General features: G+C 37.6%; 1 protein-coding gene across 10 annotated transcripts in view; it reads left to right on the top strand.

Annotated features, from left to right (window-relative positions):
- The window catches only part of Mta3 (metastasis associated 1 family member 3), a 204,531-nt gene that overhangs the window by 173,843 nt on the left and 15,043 nt on the right, over positions 1-15,645 (top strand). For 9 of the 10 annotated variants that reach the window (XR_007104631.1, XM_047522396.1, XM_047522400.1 and 6 more), the window contains exons 13-15: positions 1,735-1,886; positions 3,221-3,443; positions 11,603-11,689. Coding sequence is in view for 9 of the 10 variants with exons in the window: in XM_047522396.1 (XP_047378352.1) it covers positions 1,735-1,886; positions 3,221-3,443; positions 11,603-11,689 (462 nt within the window). In the remaining variant the exon portion in view is untranslated. Of the gene's footprint in view, positions 1-1,734; positions 1,887-3,220; positions 3,579-11,602; positions 11,690-15,645 lie in introns of those variants that run through there. The other variant, XM_047522403.1, reaches the window with a different exon arrangement.

Here is a 15,645-nt window from a genome sequence, read left to right as displayed (position 1 = left end):
GATGAAATAAATATTTTGTTTATTTTCTGATATTTATTTCATTGAATAGGTTGTTCATTCCTTTGGTTTGTATCTCTGTGCCTTCTTCAATCCCGATAATTCTTAAATTTGTTTTTTTCATGATATTCCATAGTTCTTGGAGATTCTGTTCACGATTTCTTACCATCTACTTTGGTAAGAAACTTTATTTTCAAGATTCAATATTTTGTTTTCATTGTCTGAGGTTCTGTCTTCTGATGTCTGTTGGTGATGCTTTCCATTGAGTTTTTTATTTGATTTACTGTTTCCTTCACTTCAAGGATTTTTTTTTTTTTTTTGAGAATCTCTATCTCTTTGTTGAAATGATCTTTTGCTTCCTGCAGATACTCTTTCAACTGCTTATTGGAGTGATTATTCATCGCCTGCATTTGCTCTCTTATCTCATCCTTTGCTTCACGAATCATTTTAATCATGTATAATCTGAAGTCCTTTTCTAGCATTTCTTCTATCATACTGTCACTGGGTTCTATTAATATAGAATCTAGATTTGTTTGGATTATTTTCTTCCCTTGTTTTTTCATGTTGTTCATATATCTTTCCCTCTAGCAGTGCAGATCTGGGGTAGTGCAGTTTCCCCCCCTTTAGGCTTATAGTGACCCTGTAGACTTCCAAAACCTTTTCTTTAAGGAAGAGATCAGTATCAGCAGTGCCCAGTTCAGACAGTAGGCAACCCGAAACCAAATATCCCCTATGAGGACATTAATAGTATTGTCATAATAAACAGAATGAGTTCAATTATTATCTTCAGTATAACAAACAGATTTGCAATAAGGTCTACAGTTTCTAATGGAGGACAAAGAGAATGCAGAGGGGTGTAGGATATAACTGTTAATGGGATAAGAAAAGAATATATAGAAGTTCTAGACCATAAAAAGAGTGAGAGTGTAATCAAAAGAAGTCAGTTGTTAACATGGGAAAAGGGAGAAAAAGACTCTGAGGGAACAGGTAAACAAAAGGAAAAGAGAGAGAAAAGTAAAGAAATAAAAGCTTAAAATTTTTCAATAACGAGAAAAAAGAAAATCTACACTGTAACAGTCATATAGTATTCAAACCTCCCAGTCTTCAGTATTCTGATGTATGAGAGGTGCCTTACAGTGAGCTTCCAGTTCCCAGCAGGCATCTTAGGATGGGATTTGCCCCACCTAAAGATGGAAGATACCGCTTCCAGGATCATCCAAGATGGCTGCTCTGGCGCCCAAATGTGTTGGCAAATGGGGAGCTGTAACTCAGGGGTGTGTGCGTGGTCAGCTAGAGGTCGTGGAGGCGGGGTGTGGTTGGTTGGGTAGGGGTCCTGGAGGTGGGGTGTTTTCAGTCTGGTTGGGGATCCTGGAGGCTGGGTGCAATCAGTCGGTCTGGGAGTCCTGGTGGCAGGGAGTAGTCAGTTGATGTGAGGGCCCCGGAGGCAGGGAGTGATTCATTTTGCTGAGGGATCTGGAGACAGGGCTTAGTCAGTCTGACCAGGGGTCCTAAAAGTCCTGGCTGTTGTCTCAAAATGGCCAATATTTGGTTTATTGAATTCTGAGTATTGAAAAATATGTGCATATATTATGCATGCTTTCATGTTTGGCTTTGAAGCAAGGGGAAGAAAAATGACATTCTAAATTAAAAGTGACTTTGGAATTTTTTTTGAGATTTTTTATTTGTATTGATGTCACAAATTTCCTTATATTCTTTTTCTTTTTCCTCCATCTGCAGCTACACAGTCTCACCAATGGTATTCTTGGGGCCCACCTAATATGCAGTGTAGATTATGTGCAACTTGTTGGCTGTATTGGAAAAAATATGGAGGCCTGAAAATGCCCACTCATTCAGAAGAGGAGAAGTTATCTCCCAGTCCAACAACAGAGGTACGTGAGTGTAGACTTTTTAGTGATGAAGTATGTCATTCATGTTTTCCAGTAGTGGACTTATTCCTCAGGATTTAAATTACCCTACACTGTACTGCATAGTACACTATACTGTAGTATCAGTACACTGGAAAACACAGTATAGGATAATTTAAAGATGAAAAAAACTGTTTTCATAGTTAAACAGCAACAAGGTGTTCAGGGTGGATGTAGAGAGAGGAGCAGGGAGAAATCAAATGTTTTCAGGTATTCAAAATATTAGTCTTGTGAAATTACTCAGAAAAAAGAATTGTGTGTGTGGGAAGTGTTGACATAAATAGAGAGCTTACAAATTGTTTGTTTAATTGCTTTTTAAAACAATTTGTAACCTTTGACTACTTTTAAACATGTCTTATTAGATCAAATAATAAACACAAATTAAACATTTTTTCTGCCCCTAGCTATTGTGGAGGGACAAGAAGGTCTTAGATGCAATCTTGAGGGGAACAGTAATTGAAATATGATTTTGGTAAAATCCTCAGAGCTTAAGGATGTCAAAAACCTGTGTGTACCAGAGGGAAACTGTTCTTTTTTATTGCTGATGGGATCTCAAGATTCCATATTTAAAAATCTTATCTCATTGGCAATCTCTTACTAGTATGTGTGCAGTTTTTGATTGTTTGTATTATACTCCCCACCCAGTTCCCTTCTGTACTGTAAGAGTTATGTTTTCTATCACAGTTACAGTTGTTTTTTTTTTTTTTCACAGTTACAGTTGTAACACAAAGTTATAGTTTTATAAAAGTCGTGTTGTAACACAACAGACATGTCTACTGTAACTTAAATGTCAAGTATATAGTGGAGCCATAAGTTAGGAAACCCTGTGATCAGGATGGAACCATTTTTAAATTCCCTGGAACAGGTATTCAGTCACAGTCTTTTTCTGTGCCCTTCCCAATTTTAAATTAACTAATCATATAGATTGTACCCTTGAACTCTTCCTATCAGAGTGAGAGACAGTGTTTCGTTAGGTATGAAAACTGGCCGACTGCCCACCCAGGTGTGCTTGCTGGCCAGATTTCCTCTGGGGCACACCCTTCTGCACAAGTACAGTTCTCACCCTGCCAACCCACTTCTAAGCACTTATTTGATTTCTTGCAGCATCTGAGTATTTCTAATCTGTACTTCCCAAAAATGCTTGGTTTTTAAATGCTCTCTTTTAGGGGCAGGGTCCTCAGTTATAGATGCTTCAGCGGATGATTTGAGTTTCAGGCTTTTCTTTGAGCATGATGCAAGTGGTAACGTGTTTTGACAAGTTCTGTCCTTTAAATGTTTATTGATTTCTGATTTTGCAGGACCCCCGAGTTAGAAGTCACCTGTCCCGGCAAGCTATGCAGGGGATGCCCGTCCGAAACACTGGGAGTCCAAAGTCTGCAGTGAAGACCCGCCAAGCTTTCTTCCTTCATACTACATATTTCACAAAGTTTGCTCGTCAGGTCTGCAAAAATACCCTACGGTTGCGGCAGGCAGCAAGACGGCCGTTTGTTGCTATTAATTATGCTGCCATTAGGGCAGAATGTAAGACGTTTTTAAATTCTTAACCTTATATGTTATGCTTTTCTGACCATTTCTCTCTCTCTCTCTTTCTCTCTCTCTCTCTTTCTCTCTCTGTCTTTTGTTTGTTTGCAATAAACATAAGTTCTGTGTACAGCCTTTTATTTGTTTTTTTGTTTTTTTTGTTTTTTTTGTTTTTTTTTTCTTTTTAACATTGTTTTTGTCTGCTGCCATTTGTATCATGCCAACCTGGGGGGCGGAAATCTTTGTAAGTCTTTCTCAGAGTAGCGCTCAGCAGAAGATTGGGAGATGACCCTGTCCAGTGGGGTTTTGTGATGGAATTGCTGAACGAGCCCTTATTGAAGCACTTTTACCTCTTAGGTAGTAACACAACATAACCCCTGAGGATGGTGTTATAATGAAGCTCCCTAAATGAGACAGCACAGTCCTGTCTTATGTGGATTCATTAGGTTTAAATAAAATTAATTTATACTCATTAGAAATTGTATGTCTTTGTAAACCTCTCATTTTTCCAAGAAGCTTTTGCAAATCATACAATGTTATAAAAATTCACAGTGCTTCATAATGAATGCTGTATTTATTAGAAGGTTTAGCAAATTATAAATAAATTTAAAAATCATTTTTGGGTGAATTTTCTGAAAGTACACATTTAGTTTTTACAATGTAGCATCTAAATTTGTGGTTGAGCAGTCTTACTTGTCTGACTTGGTTTCCATTTCATAATCATATATCATGTTACCACATAACATTTACATGATTCATTGCTCATTTTCAACATATTCAGTGTTGCTTATGTTTCATTTTTTTGTTACACAAAAGTCCTACATATCAGTGAACTGTGGATTGTTCTGCTATTACCATGTATCTGAAAACATGTACATAATTTGTGTGTTAACTCTATAGTCACACTCCTCCTGGCTAGCAGAGTCATGTAATTTTTTTTTCCCTAAGGGATGAGAAAACCCTTGTCTGGCTTAACAGAAAATTTTAAGATGTTCAAGTGCTTTTTCTGTGAAATAAGAAATCTTAATATAAGATGCTCCACTTTGATTCAAGGAGGCTGTCCATTGAAAGGAGTGATGACTGAAAAAACATTTTTGTTTCTAACAGTAATGTGCAGTAGAAAATCAAAAGTTGAAGGGCTTTGAACTCAAAAGCCCTGTAAGAGAGGGAGAGCTTTGTAAAGAGAGGGAAGTGCTGCAGTGGTAGCGTCGCCCTGCCATGTCAGAGGTCATGGATTCATGTTGTCACTTTCTTCCCCATTTTAAGGAACTGGAAAATAAATATATTCATCCAAACTGTTCAGCTAATTTAAAGCAGATATATTTATATATAATATCTTAAATAAAAGGAATAATTCAAACCTTTGAGAAAAAAATGAATGAAATTCTTCCATTAAAATTGGCTGGGATCCTATTTCATCTTTGTTCCTATGAATGGAAAAGAAACCATTACCAACTGAATTGTCTGCTCAGGAAGCTGCTTTTCCCCTGGCTCTTTGTTAATTTTCAGTTATTTTGCACGTTGTCTTCATTCTGATTATTCTGGAATCAAGTATGCTTTTCTGTCACCCCATTCTGGTTTTTTTCCTTGGATTAAAGGACCATGCTGGTAAAAAAAAAAGGAACACAATTAATTACCTGTATTTCATTTCTACAAGCATATAGAAAATAATAGTTAGCAGTCATTTGTTTTGGTGAGATTTAAAGAACATACACTATTTTGTATTTAGCCTAATTTGTCATTGAGGTACAACATCACTCTTAGCATAATTTTACCTTAAGATTTAAAATTAGTGTTTCAGTAGCCATCGGTTATTTTCTTTTCAGACAAGCAACTAATGAATTATTTTCCTCACATCTAATTGATTCTTAAATTATCTTTTCCCTTTTTATAGTACTTTATTAAAAGTGCTTCATCAGTTCCCTTGATCTTGGTTTGTTAGTGAGAAGATTAGGTGTTAATAACCTGATGTCCACCGGCAACCAAGTCTGTGGTTCCCCAAATGAATAGACTTTTTTTCCTTTTCCCAGTAAAGTTTCCTTGGTTTCTTGTTGATCCCTCTCCCCAAAAAGGTTAAGGATCACTGACATACAGTATAAATATACTTTGAGATCAAGTGGGAGTTGGTAATTCTGAAAATATTGATGGATCAGGAGTTCTAATTAGTGTATTTTAGAATAATTGATCATCATGTTGAAAAAATGGTTTGTGAGCTCAAGACTCCTCATTTATAAGCACAGTAGAAATTGATCCCTTTGATCATATCTTTCCTTGGTAGCAACAGTGTCATAGCCAAAGTCTGTGGAGTGACAGTCTGTAAGAGTGAAGCAGCAATCTAAGGAGAAAAACCCTGAAGTAGATCAAGGAGAACATGGTCCCAATTATGTTAAGATCATCCCTATTTAAAGGAAAAAACTTTTCCTTTTTTTTGGTACTAGGAATCCAAACTAGGGGTGCTCTACCTTTGAACTTCATTCCAGCCCTTCTTTTAATTTAATTTTTATTTTTGAGACAGGGTCTCCTCCAAATTGCCGAGGCTGGCCTCTAACTTGTGAGCCTCCTGCCTCAGCTTCCCAAGTTATAGGGATTAGAGACATGCACCAACATGCCCGGCTTTAGAGAAAATTTTTTCAGTTGATTACACGAACGATCTTTGGCTTTATTTTTATTAAAAAGCTTGTACTGAGGCATATAGTATGGTAAAAAGGGAATCTGCAAGAAGTATCGACGTCTAAACTGGGCATGGTGGCACACACCTGTAATCTCAGTGATTCAGGATACTGAGGCAGGAAGACCACAAGTTTCAGGCCAGCCTCAGCAACTCAGTGAGTTCCTATCAACTTAGTAAGACCCTGTCTCAAAAAGGGCTGGGTTGTAGCTCAGAAGTAAGGCACCCCTGTGTTCAATCCCTAGTACACAAAGGTAGTGATGTCTGTGGACAGGGAAACTGGGACACTAAGAGAAAGGGGTGGGAAACAGATTTACAGTGTTCTTCCTTTTAAATGTTTCCAATTCGAACTATGGAAATGTTTCCTACCAAAGAGATAAGAACTGAAGTATATGGTCTGACAAACAAATGTTTAAGAATATACATGTGGGCTGGGCATGGTGGGCATGCCTGTGATCCCAGTGACTTAGGAGGCCAAGGCAAGAGGATTGCAAGTTCAAGGCCAGCCTCAGCAATTTAATGACCCTGTCTCAAAATGAAAAATAAGTAAATACATGTGAAAAAGTCATTTTTAAAACCAATTTTACCAAATATACAAATATATTTGTTTTAATAATATAATACACCTTTGTGTAGGAATATGTAAATCCATACCAAAAATTCTAGCATTAGTAAAACGCCCAAATCAGTTCTACCATGCAGATAGTACTTATTAAAGATGGATCAGGCCAGGCATGGTGGCGCACGCCTATAATCCTAGCAGCTTGGGAAGCTAAGACAGGAGGACCGTGAGCTCAAAGCCAGCCTCAGCAACTTAGTGAGGCCCTATGCAACTCAGTGAAACCCTGTCTTTAAATAAAAAACACACAAAACAAAAACAAAAAAAGGACTGGGGATGTGGCTCAATGGTTAAGTGCCCCTGAATCCAATCCTGGTACCAAAAATAAACAAAAAAATGGGTTAGTAGGCCAAAAACTAAAATAAAGTACTGTGTCCTTCAGGGTTTGCACCTCACCAGAACAAGTAGTAACACAACATCAAATTTAGACATACTGTCTCTTCCCCCTTGTGACGCTGTTTCCCCCAGTTTAAAAAAAATAAAAATGCAGCGATAATGGTATTTCTCCTTTGTTGTTGCCACTAGACCTTCCTTCAGAGTTACCAGGTGACTGTCCATGATGTACAGAATCAGACAAACACCAGATGAGCACAGGATTGTCACTATTTGAGATTCAGGATCCTCACACTGAAGTTAAGTAGTAACTGTGTTAGAATTCTGAAAGTGAAACTAACAGGTCCCCATGATTTGCCTGTCACCTTGGCAGTTTGCATAGATAATTAAGTGCTTCTGAATTAACACCAGCCTTGCATGGCAGCAGTACTCCCCAGTGTCAAATGATTTTGGAATCACTGGGAGCCGTTTTTCTATTTGAAGACAGGAATACAACTTTGGAAAGTATCCCAAGACCCCCTTTCATGAAAAATTTATTAGATACAAGTTTTTCTAGAAATCTTTCAGCAAAAGCTACTGTTTGCAGTTATATAAGCTTTTCTGAACTGTCAAACTCTGAAATATCAGAGAAGAGTTGATTTGCTTATTTTAGTATTTTTGGTAGTATATTTGTTTTGGGATGGGTACTTTGAATTTTTTTTAAAGGTACAAAAGTGGTTATAAATCTCATCACCTTTGTCATTCCTGATTTACCCTCTTCAGAGGTAATGTGTATCATCATCTTGTGTGTTCAGAGATCTTCTATGCATCTGTAAGAATCCACATAGGTCTATTCTTTGTTTCTGTACAGATGTTAACAGTTTTATTGTTCTGCACGTTGCTGTCTTAATACATCCTATCAATTCATTGAGAGCTACTTCCTTTTTTTTTTTTTTTTTGCCTGCTACATAATTATTTTGTCATCCCTTAATTTAATCAGTTCCCTTTTAAAAATCTTATTCCCAGCATTTTCTGGTATAATGTTGGAATCAGTCTCCTTATACAGATATGATTTCATACCAATGATTAAAATGGGAATGTGTTGGGACTGGGATTGTAGCTTAGTGGTCAAGCACATGTTTAGCGTGCTCTTGAAGCCCTGGGTTCAATTCCTGCCCACCCCCCCAAAAAATGTTTAGAATGTTTTATGAGGTAGATTCCTAAATGTGAAAGCCAGGATCATGGAACAAGCATTTTTAATTTTGATAGTCATGACCCAAATGCCCTCAGAAAACCTTCAGTTTACATCCCACAAACAATGTCTAGACAATGTCTTTCTCTCTAGAATCTTGCCAGCAACGTTGCCCATCTTTGAAGCCCTTTCCTAGTTAGTTGGGTAAAGCATAACTTACATTAACTTGCATTTTTCATTTTAAATGAAATAGAAATCATTGTATATATTTGATATCTATTTGCATGTTCTGTCAACTGTTTTCGTTCTGGTCTGTTTTCTATTAGAAGTCTTCCAGACCTTTGGAAATTTTGTATGTTAACAATTAGCTCTTGGTCTGTGATATGTGATGTAAATACTTCCCTCATTTTTCTTTGACCTTGTTTTTGTTGTATTTGCCAGCCAGGAATGATGGTGCCCACCTGTAATCCCAGCGACTCAGAAAGGCTGAAATAGGAGGGTTGCAAAGTTCAAGGCCAGCCTCAGCAACTCAGGGAGACCCTGTCTTAAAAATAAAAAAAGGGCTGGAGATCATAGTTCAGTGGCAGAGCACCCTGGTTTAAATCCCCAGTACCACACACATACTCAAAATGTATTTGTCAAATATTTTTTAAATGTAGTTTATTAAAAAAATTATAGTACTTGAATTATGTCTTTTTTAGAAATGCCTTTATATTTCTATAAGCAAATCCCACTGATGGTTTTCACAGGGGTCTGGAAAGCTCATGTAGCTGTTTTTGTGCATTTTAATTTAGTGTGTAAATTTTGCAGGTTTTCTATCTCAGTTCCCCCCCCCCCAAATTTCCAAAACATTACATAAATACAACTGTAATTTACAATAAAAGTGATCGTTCTTCCACATCTACCTCAAGGAAATACAGATCATCTTGTAGGAGGTTAAAGAAATATGCCCAGTCAAGTGATTTGAGTGGGTTACAAATGTTCTCCCTCTTTCTGGGCAGATTTTGATCCCCTGAGCATTTGTTTGTTTGTTTCTTTTGATACCAGATATTGAACCTGGGACACTGTACCACTGAACTATATCCCCAGTCCTATTTTATGTTTTATTTTGAGACAAGATCTCTGCTAAGTTGCTTAGGGCCTCACTAAATTGCTGAGATTGGCCTTTTAACTTGGGATCTTCCTGCCTCAGCCTTTGGAGTTGCTGGGATTGCAGGCACACATCACTATGTCTCACCCCTCAGGGTTTTTCGGGCATTTCTCTGGCTTTCTTTGTGCACTTTTAATGCTTCTCCCTGATTAAATTGAGATAAGTGAGTAATTTGGGAGCCAGGACTGACTACCAAGTGGTACCAAATTTGGCTTCACTTTGCAGACTAGGATCAGATACCTTTATGTTCACCCCCTTTTTCTCACTGAATGGCTGCTATTTTTCATATGTGAAATAGACTAGGTCCTTTTAGCACCTTCTAGTTTCTGGATAACTGCGACTGACTCCACCAGTTACTTTCTTTAAAATATAATGGAGATTAATGAAATATGAATCCTTCTAAAGAAATTTGGTCTCTATAAGGGATAGCCTTAATATAGAATTTCACTTGGAACATTACATAATCAATCCTACTAATGTAATGAAAAGTTAGAAGCAAATTAGTATAGTACAAAATGAAATATCTTTGGTATCGTGTTGATGACCCCTTCGATGGCTTTGTTGATTCTTGCCAAAGTGATGGTAATATCTATCAGTGACCATCAACTGCAGCCATAATGGCAGTTTTCCTTTGGATCTGACAGACTGAAATAAAGAGTGAAGTTAACACTAGTAATACAGTGATTGCCTTTGTCCAAGATATTTAACAGATAACTAAGATTTTTCATTCCAGCTCTATTTTATTACTAGAGAAGAAAAGAATATTTTAACTTTTCCTTTTCCCAAATATAACTTGAATTTTATGTGAAGTGATACTATTAGGAATTGTGTAGTATTAGGGCACAGTGATTTGACAGTGTTTGATCCTTACAGGGTTTGAGTCATTTCCTGATGTTTAAGTAGATTACACCTCTAAAATGTGCTTGTATTTCTGCCAGTGTCTCCACTGTTATTCAACAACAGGTGAAAAACTTCTTAGTGTATTGATTTATGTTTTTCCCAAAGGGAATCAACTGAATAGGAGGAAGGGAAATTGGATCATTTATAGTTGTCTGTGGGTGTCTAATAATTAGCCAGTGCTTGGGGTACAAATTAGGTTCCTGGTGCTTAAGACTCTCTGCAGTATGTGCTTTGTCTATTTTAATTTTTTTTTCATTTTAAATTATTTGTGATCTCAGATTGAATTGTACATTTTTGTACCTTATGGATGTCAAAGGAAACTTCTGTATGTATGCCCAGAAAAGTGATGTCATTTTGCAAAAGGAAAAATTATCTAGTAGAATCAGAAAAACTGTAGGACAGTTTTGTTAAATATATGAAGGTAGGGAAAAGGCATGAACATAGAACATCACTGACCAAAGCTACTTAGACTTTATGACAACATCTGTGTGAGTTTAAAAAACGTTTCGATGCACATTTCATTTGCCCCTCAAAACTGTACCATGCCTTTGACAGGGTGCAGCTATGTTCCACATCTACTTCCATCTAATGACAGCTAATTAAAAATGCAGCGTTTGTGTTGTATGTTTATTTTTCTGGGTCTAAAATATCTTACAACATGGTACGAAGAGCATAGTGGAATCCTTTATGAGCTCATGTCCATCCTCACAGTATTTTAATATTCTGACTGTTGGATGAAAGTCTGCATACAGGTAATCTTTTAAATCTCAGCACAAATGACATGCTAGGACAAAAGGGATAGAGAACCAGTGATAAAGCCAAATGGCTTGTGTTACCCTCGCCAGGCTATCATCTGAGGGAATTGAGTTTTGCCACATTAGGTGAAGACTCCTCCGTGGGGACCCACTCCATCTGTGTCCATGGGTGAGAAGTGCCTTTGTCAGTTGTTCTTCGCCCAAGCCCGGTTAGTCCTACACAGGCCTGGTTCCCTCCTGTCATTCAGAAATGCCAAAGAAAGCACACTGCCCTTGCTTTTTAGGTGGGCGTACGTGTGAGAGTGCGTGTGTAAGTTGTGGTAAAGTGTGTGTTAACTACACTTACATGGGGCTTTAAAGTGACTGTTCTCCACATGAATCCCTGACTTAGTATTGGGATCCAGAACTAGGAATGGTTTTCTCAAACCCAGAATGAAATTATACAGGAATCTGGTGGGTATTTTGCCCTGTTTTCCACTGGCACCTTTTCTCTCTGCAGTGTGTGTGGCATAGGTAGAGGAATCTGCCTCATTGGTTGTCTCCATGTTTCTTTCTCTCCTCAGACGCAGACAGACACGCCGAACTATCTGGAAGTCCACTGAAAAGCAAAAGCACTAGGAAACCCTTGGCATGTATCATCGGGTATTTAGGTGGGTATTTTCTGGCAGGAAAAACTGAAAACACAGTTTCTATGTTACAGATATTCGGCCATTCTAAACATGTACCTAAACTCAATCCAAGCCTTTCAATTCGGTGAAATGGGATACCTTTGTATGTATAGTTAAGTTTGGTTTAGAAACTTCTATTTGTATTACCAACACACAGACTTCTAGATGTATGTTTATTTTTTCAAAAAGAATCATTAAAAATTTAAGTTCATGGAGATAACACATATTAAGCAAAAAGAGGAAAATAAAAAATCATTTAGTTATTTAAGGATGAATTTTCTCATTTAGTTTGTAGACTATCTCTAATTCTTAGACTGTCCCTAATCCTTTAAATAGAGGAAGATTGATAACTTTCCTTTTATTAAAAAAAATCAAATTGATTTTTAACCTACATTTGGAAAAAAATATTTTAAAATGGGTTGAATGTATAGCTGAATGGTAGAGGTTTTGCCTAGCATTTGTGAAGCCCTAGGTTTAATCTCTAGCACCACCCCCCAAGAAATTAGTTATTCAGTTTATTTATGGGGACTGGGGATATAGCTCAGTGGTAGAACACTTGATTAACAAGTGAGAGGGCCTGGGTTTGATCCCTAGCATGTGTAAATGAATGAATAAATAAGTTTTAATTGTCAATTAAGGTTAATTTGAAAGGGAAACGTTTGTACTGCTTTCTGATTTTTATCATGCCGTCAAACTCAGAAACCTCCAAAGAGTATGGTCCATTTACATGTTGAAATATCACTAGAATACTTTTTTTTAATTTATTTTTTATTTCTTTATTTTTAATTTTGATTCATGGTACACAAATGGGATATAACTTTCATTTCTCTGGTTGTACGTGAAGTAGTCACACCGTTTGTGTAATCATATATGTACACAGGGTAATGATGTTTGTCTCATTCTAATATCTTTCTTCCCCCCCATCCCCACCCCTCATTTCCCTCTACACAATCCATCCTTCCTCCATTCTTCCCTTACCTCCTCCCCCCTTTATGTATCATTATCCACTTATCAGAGAAATCATTCAACCTTTGGTTTTTCGGGATTGGCTTATTTCACTTAGCATGATATTCTCCAACTCCATCCATTTACCTGCAAATGTCATAATTTTATTCTTCTTTATGGCTGAATAGTATTCCATTGTGTATATGTACCACAGCTTTTTCATCCATTCATCTCTTGAAGGGCATCTAGGTTGGTTCCACAATCTAGCTATTGTGAACTGAGCTGCTGTAAACATTGATGTAGCTCCATCACTGTAGTATGCTGATTTTAAGTCCTTTGGGTATAAACTGAGGAGTGGGATAACTGGATCAAAAGGTGGGTCCATTCCAAGTTTTCTAAGGAATCTCCATACTGCTTTCCAGAGTGTCTGCACCAATTTGCAATGCCACCAGCAATGTATGAGTGTACCTTTTCCCCCACATCCTTGCCAACAACTATTGTTGCTTGTATTCTTGAAAATAGACATTCTAATTGGGGTGAGATGAAATCTTATGGTAGTTTTGATTTGTATCTCTCTTATTACTAGAAGTATTGAACATTTTTTCATATATATGTTGATTGCTTGTAGCTCTTCTGTGAAGTGTCTGCTCATTTCCTTAGCCCATTTATTGATTGGGTTATTTGTATTCTTGGTGTAAAGTTTTTTGAGTTCTTGTAGAAAAGATAGCCTTTTCAACAAATAGTGCTGGAAAAACTGAAAATCCATAGGCAGCAATATGAAACTAAACTCCTGTCTCTCACCCTGCACAAAACTCACCTCAAAATGGATCAAGGACCTTGGAATTAGGCCAGAGACTCTGCACCTAATAGAAGAATAAGTGGGTCCAAGTCTTCATCATGTTGACTTAGGACCAGACTTCCTTAACATGACTCCCAAAGCACAAGAAGTAAAAGCAGGAATCAGTAATTGTGATAGATTCAAACTAAAAACTTTTTCTCAGCAAAGGAAACAATCAACAATGTGAAGAGAGAACCTACAGAGTGGGAGAAAATCTTTGCCACACCCACTTCAGATAGAGCACTAATCTCCAGAATCTATAAAGAACAAGGATACTTTTTAAAAATAACTATGCAAAAGTCTTTTTTGGGGGAAAAGTTTGAAGAGAAACAATTTCTTAAATAATAGCTTCATATACATCAAGAATGGCATGTTTTTGTGCTTCTAATATTTTTTTTCATTTTTCTCAGTAAAAGTGAAATATATATACTCAGAGTTCCATAGCTCTCTCCAGTTTTATAATTATGAAATGTTCAGACTTCAGACATCCTATCTTTTAAAAATCAAAGTATAACCCTGAACTTGGTATATTACCTGGTCCTCATCAGAGTGTCCTGGACTCAGAAGTTCACAGTTCCACTTTTGATGTTATTCTACCACCTTGGCCTGTGTAATGCCTTGAAGGCTGCTGTCTGTGTCCCTTTGCAGGACTGACTCCTGGATGCCCTTCCCACTTCGTAAGGAGAAAGTTTCTGATTTTTAAAATAACCGCCACCAGAGTGTAACATTGCATACTAGTTAGTTTTTCCATGGGAAATTGTGTATTTCTCCTGTGGGCATATTGACTTCTGTTCCTATCAGATGAACCCAAAATGCTTCTGTCCTTACTAATTGAACCACAGCCCTACATGACATCTCACTGCATAATTTCTATGTTCCAAACTCTGTACTATGTAATTTGGGGACCAGCAAGAATAAGACCTTGCCTCAAAAATCTTAGTCTAGAGGAAAAGGCACACAATAAAAACAATAAGACAAAGGATTAGATACTATTAGAAAATTACACGTTTTCATATGCACTGAAGGAAGGGTCTTTTTTTTTCTTTCTTTCTTTGTCTATCTGTTTTTGGGGGCTGAGTCCTGGGACTCCAGCCCAAAGTTGAGCCAGGCAAGTGCCTTTCCACAGGCAAGTGCTAAATCCCCAGTCCTTCTTATGTTTATTTGGAGATAGGGTTTTGCTAAGTTGCCCAGGCTGGTCTTGAACTTGCAACCCTCCTGCCCAGCCTCTTGGGTAGCTGGGATACAGGAGTATGCCACTGTGCCTGGCTAGGAGTAGATATTTCTGATGAGTGTTAGGGCAGTCTACTTGAGGATATAGTCAGTCTCAGCCTTGAAAGAAGTAGTATTTGAACAGATGGAAAGGAAAATAGGAAAAGGATATTACCTTTCCTCATGAGTAGACCAGATAGACAAAGGCTATCAGTGGGTCCAGGGACCTAGAAAATTCAAGGAAGTAGATTGTCTGGTCTGGATGGAGCATGGGGTAGAGAGGTTGTAGTGAACAATGAGGGTAGTAAACCTTCAATGCCATGTTGGAAAAAAAAATCATTGTTTTTTTCACAGTACTTAAATCAGTTCTAAATTTGACAAGTTTGGGTTTTTTACTAGACCAAGATCTAACAATCCAAATGGTCTTGATAAATTTCAGTAAATCAGCCTGCCTCAGCCCTCACCCAGGTGGGAGCTGAGAAGACAGGTGCCTCTTGCATTGTCAGCATGCTGGATGATAACCCTGAGGATCAGTGAGCAGGCTAGGTTTTGGAGGAAGGGTACTGGTATTAGTAATAGACTGAGGTCCTCAAATCTAATTCCTACAGTATTACAGTTTTCTGTCCATTTACACAAAGTAAAAGTGGTTTTGGGCTGTGTGGCTCACAGTGGATTTCACTCAAATATACATGTACTGCATGCACATTAGAGGTTTGTGATGTGTCCTTGGTCAAAGTATTTCCTCTTATTTTTGACTATCGTATTTGGACTTTGGTTTTAGATATCATCCATTATCAAAATGTTCTGGGCTGGGAATGAGTGACCCTGATCCTGTACTCTGGTTGCACAGAGGAAGAATCCCATTTTTCAGAACACTCACACACAGATGGGTTGCATATTCCTGGTTTGACAGAGCACAGGTGTTTTTTTCTGAGGCTACTTCTGC

The sequence above is a fragment of the Sciurus carolinensis genome, chromosome 13, assembly GCF_902686445.1.
Source record: "Sciurus carolinensis chromosome 13, mSciCar1.2, whole genome shotgun sequence".
Lineage (NCBI taxonomy): Eukaryota > Metazoa > Chordata > Mammalia > Rodentia > Sciuridae > Sciurus > Sciurus carolinensis.
The sequence above is the reverse complement of the archived record's forward strand: the minus strand, read 5'-3'. Positions and strand labels throughout refer to the sequence as shown.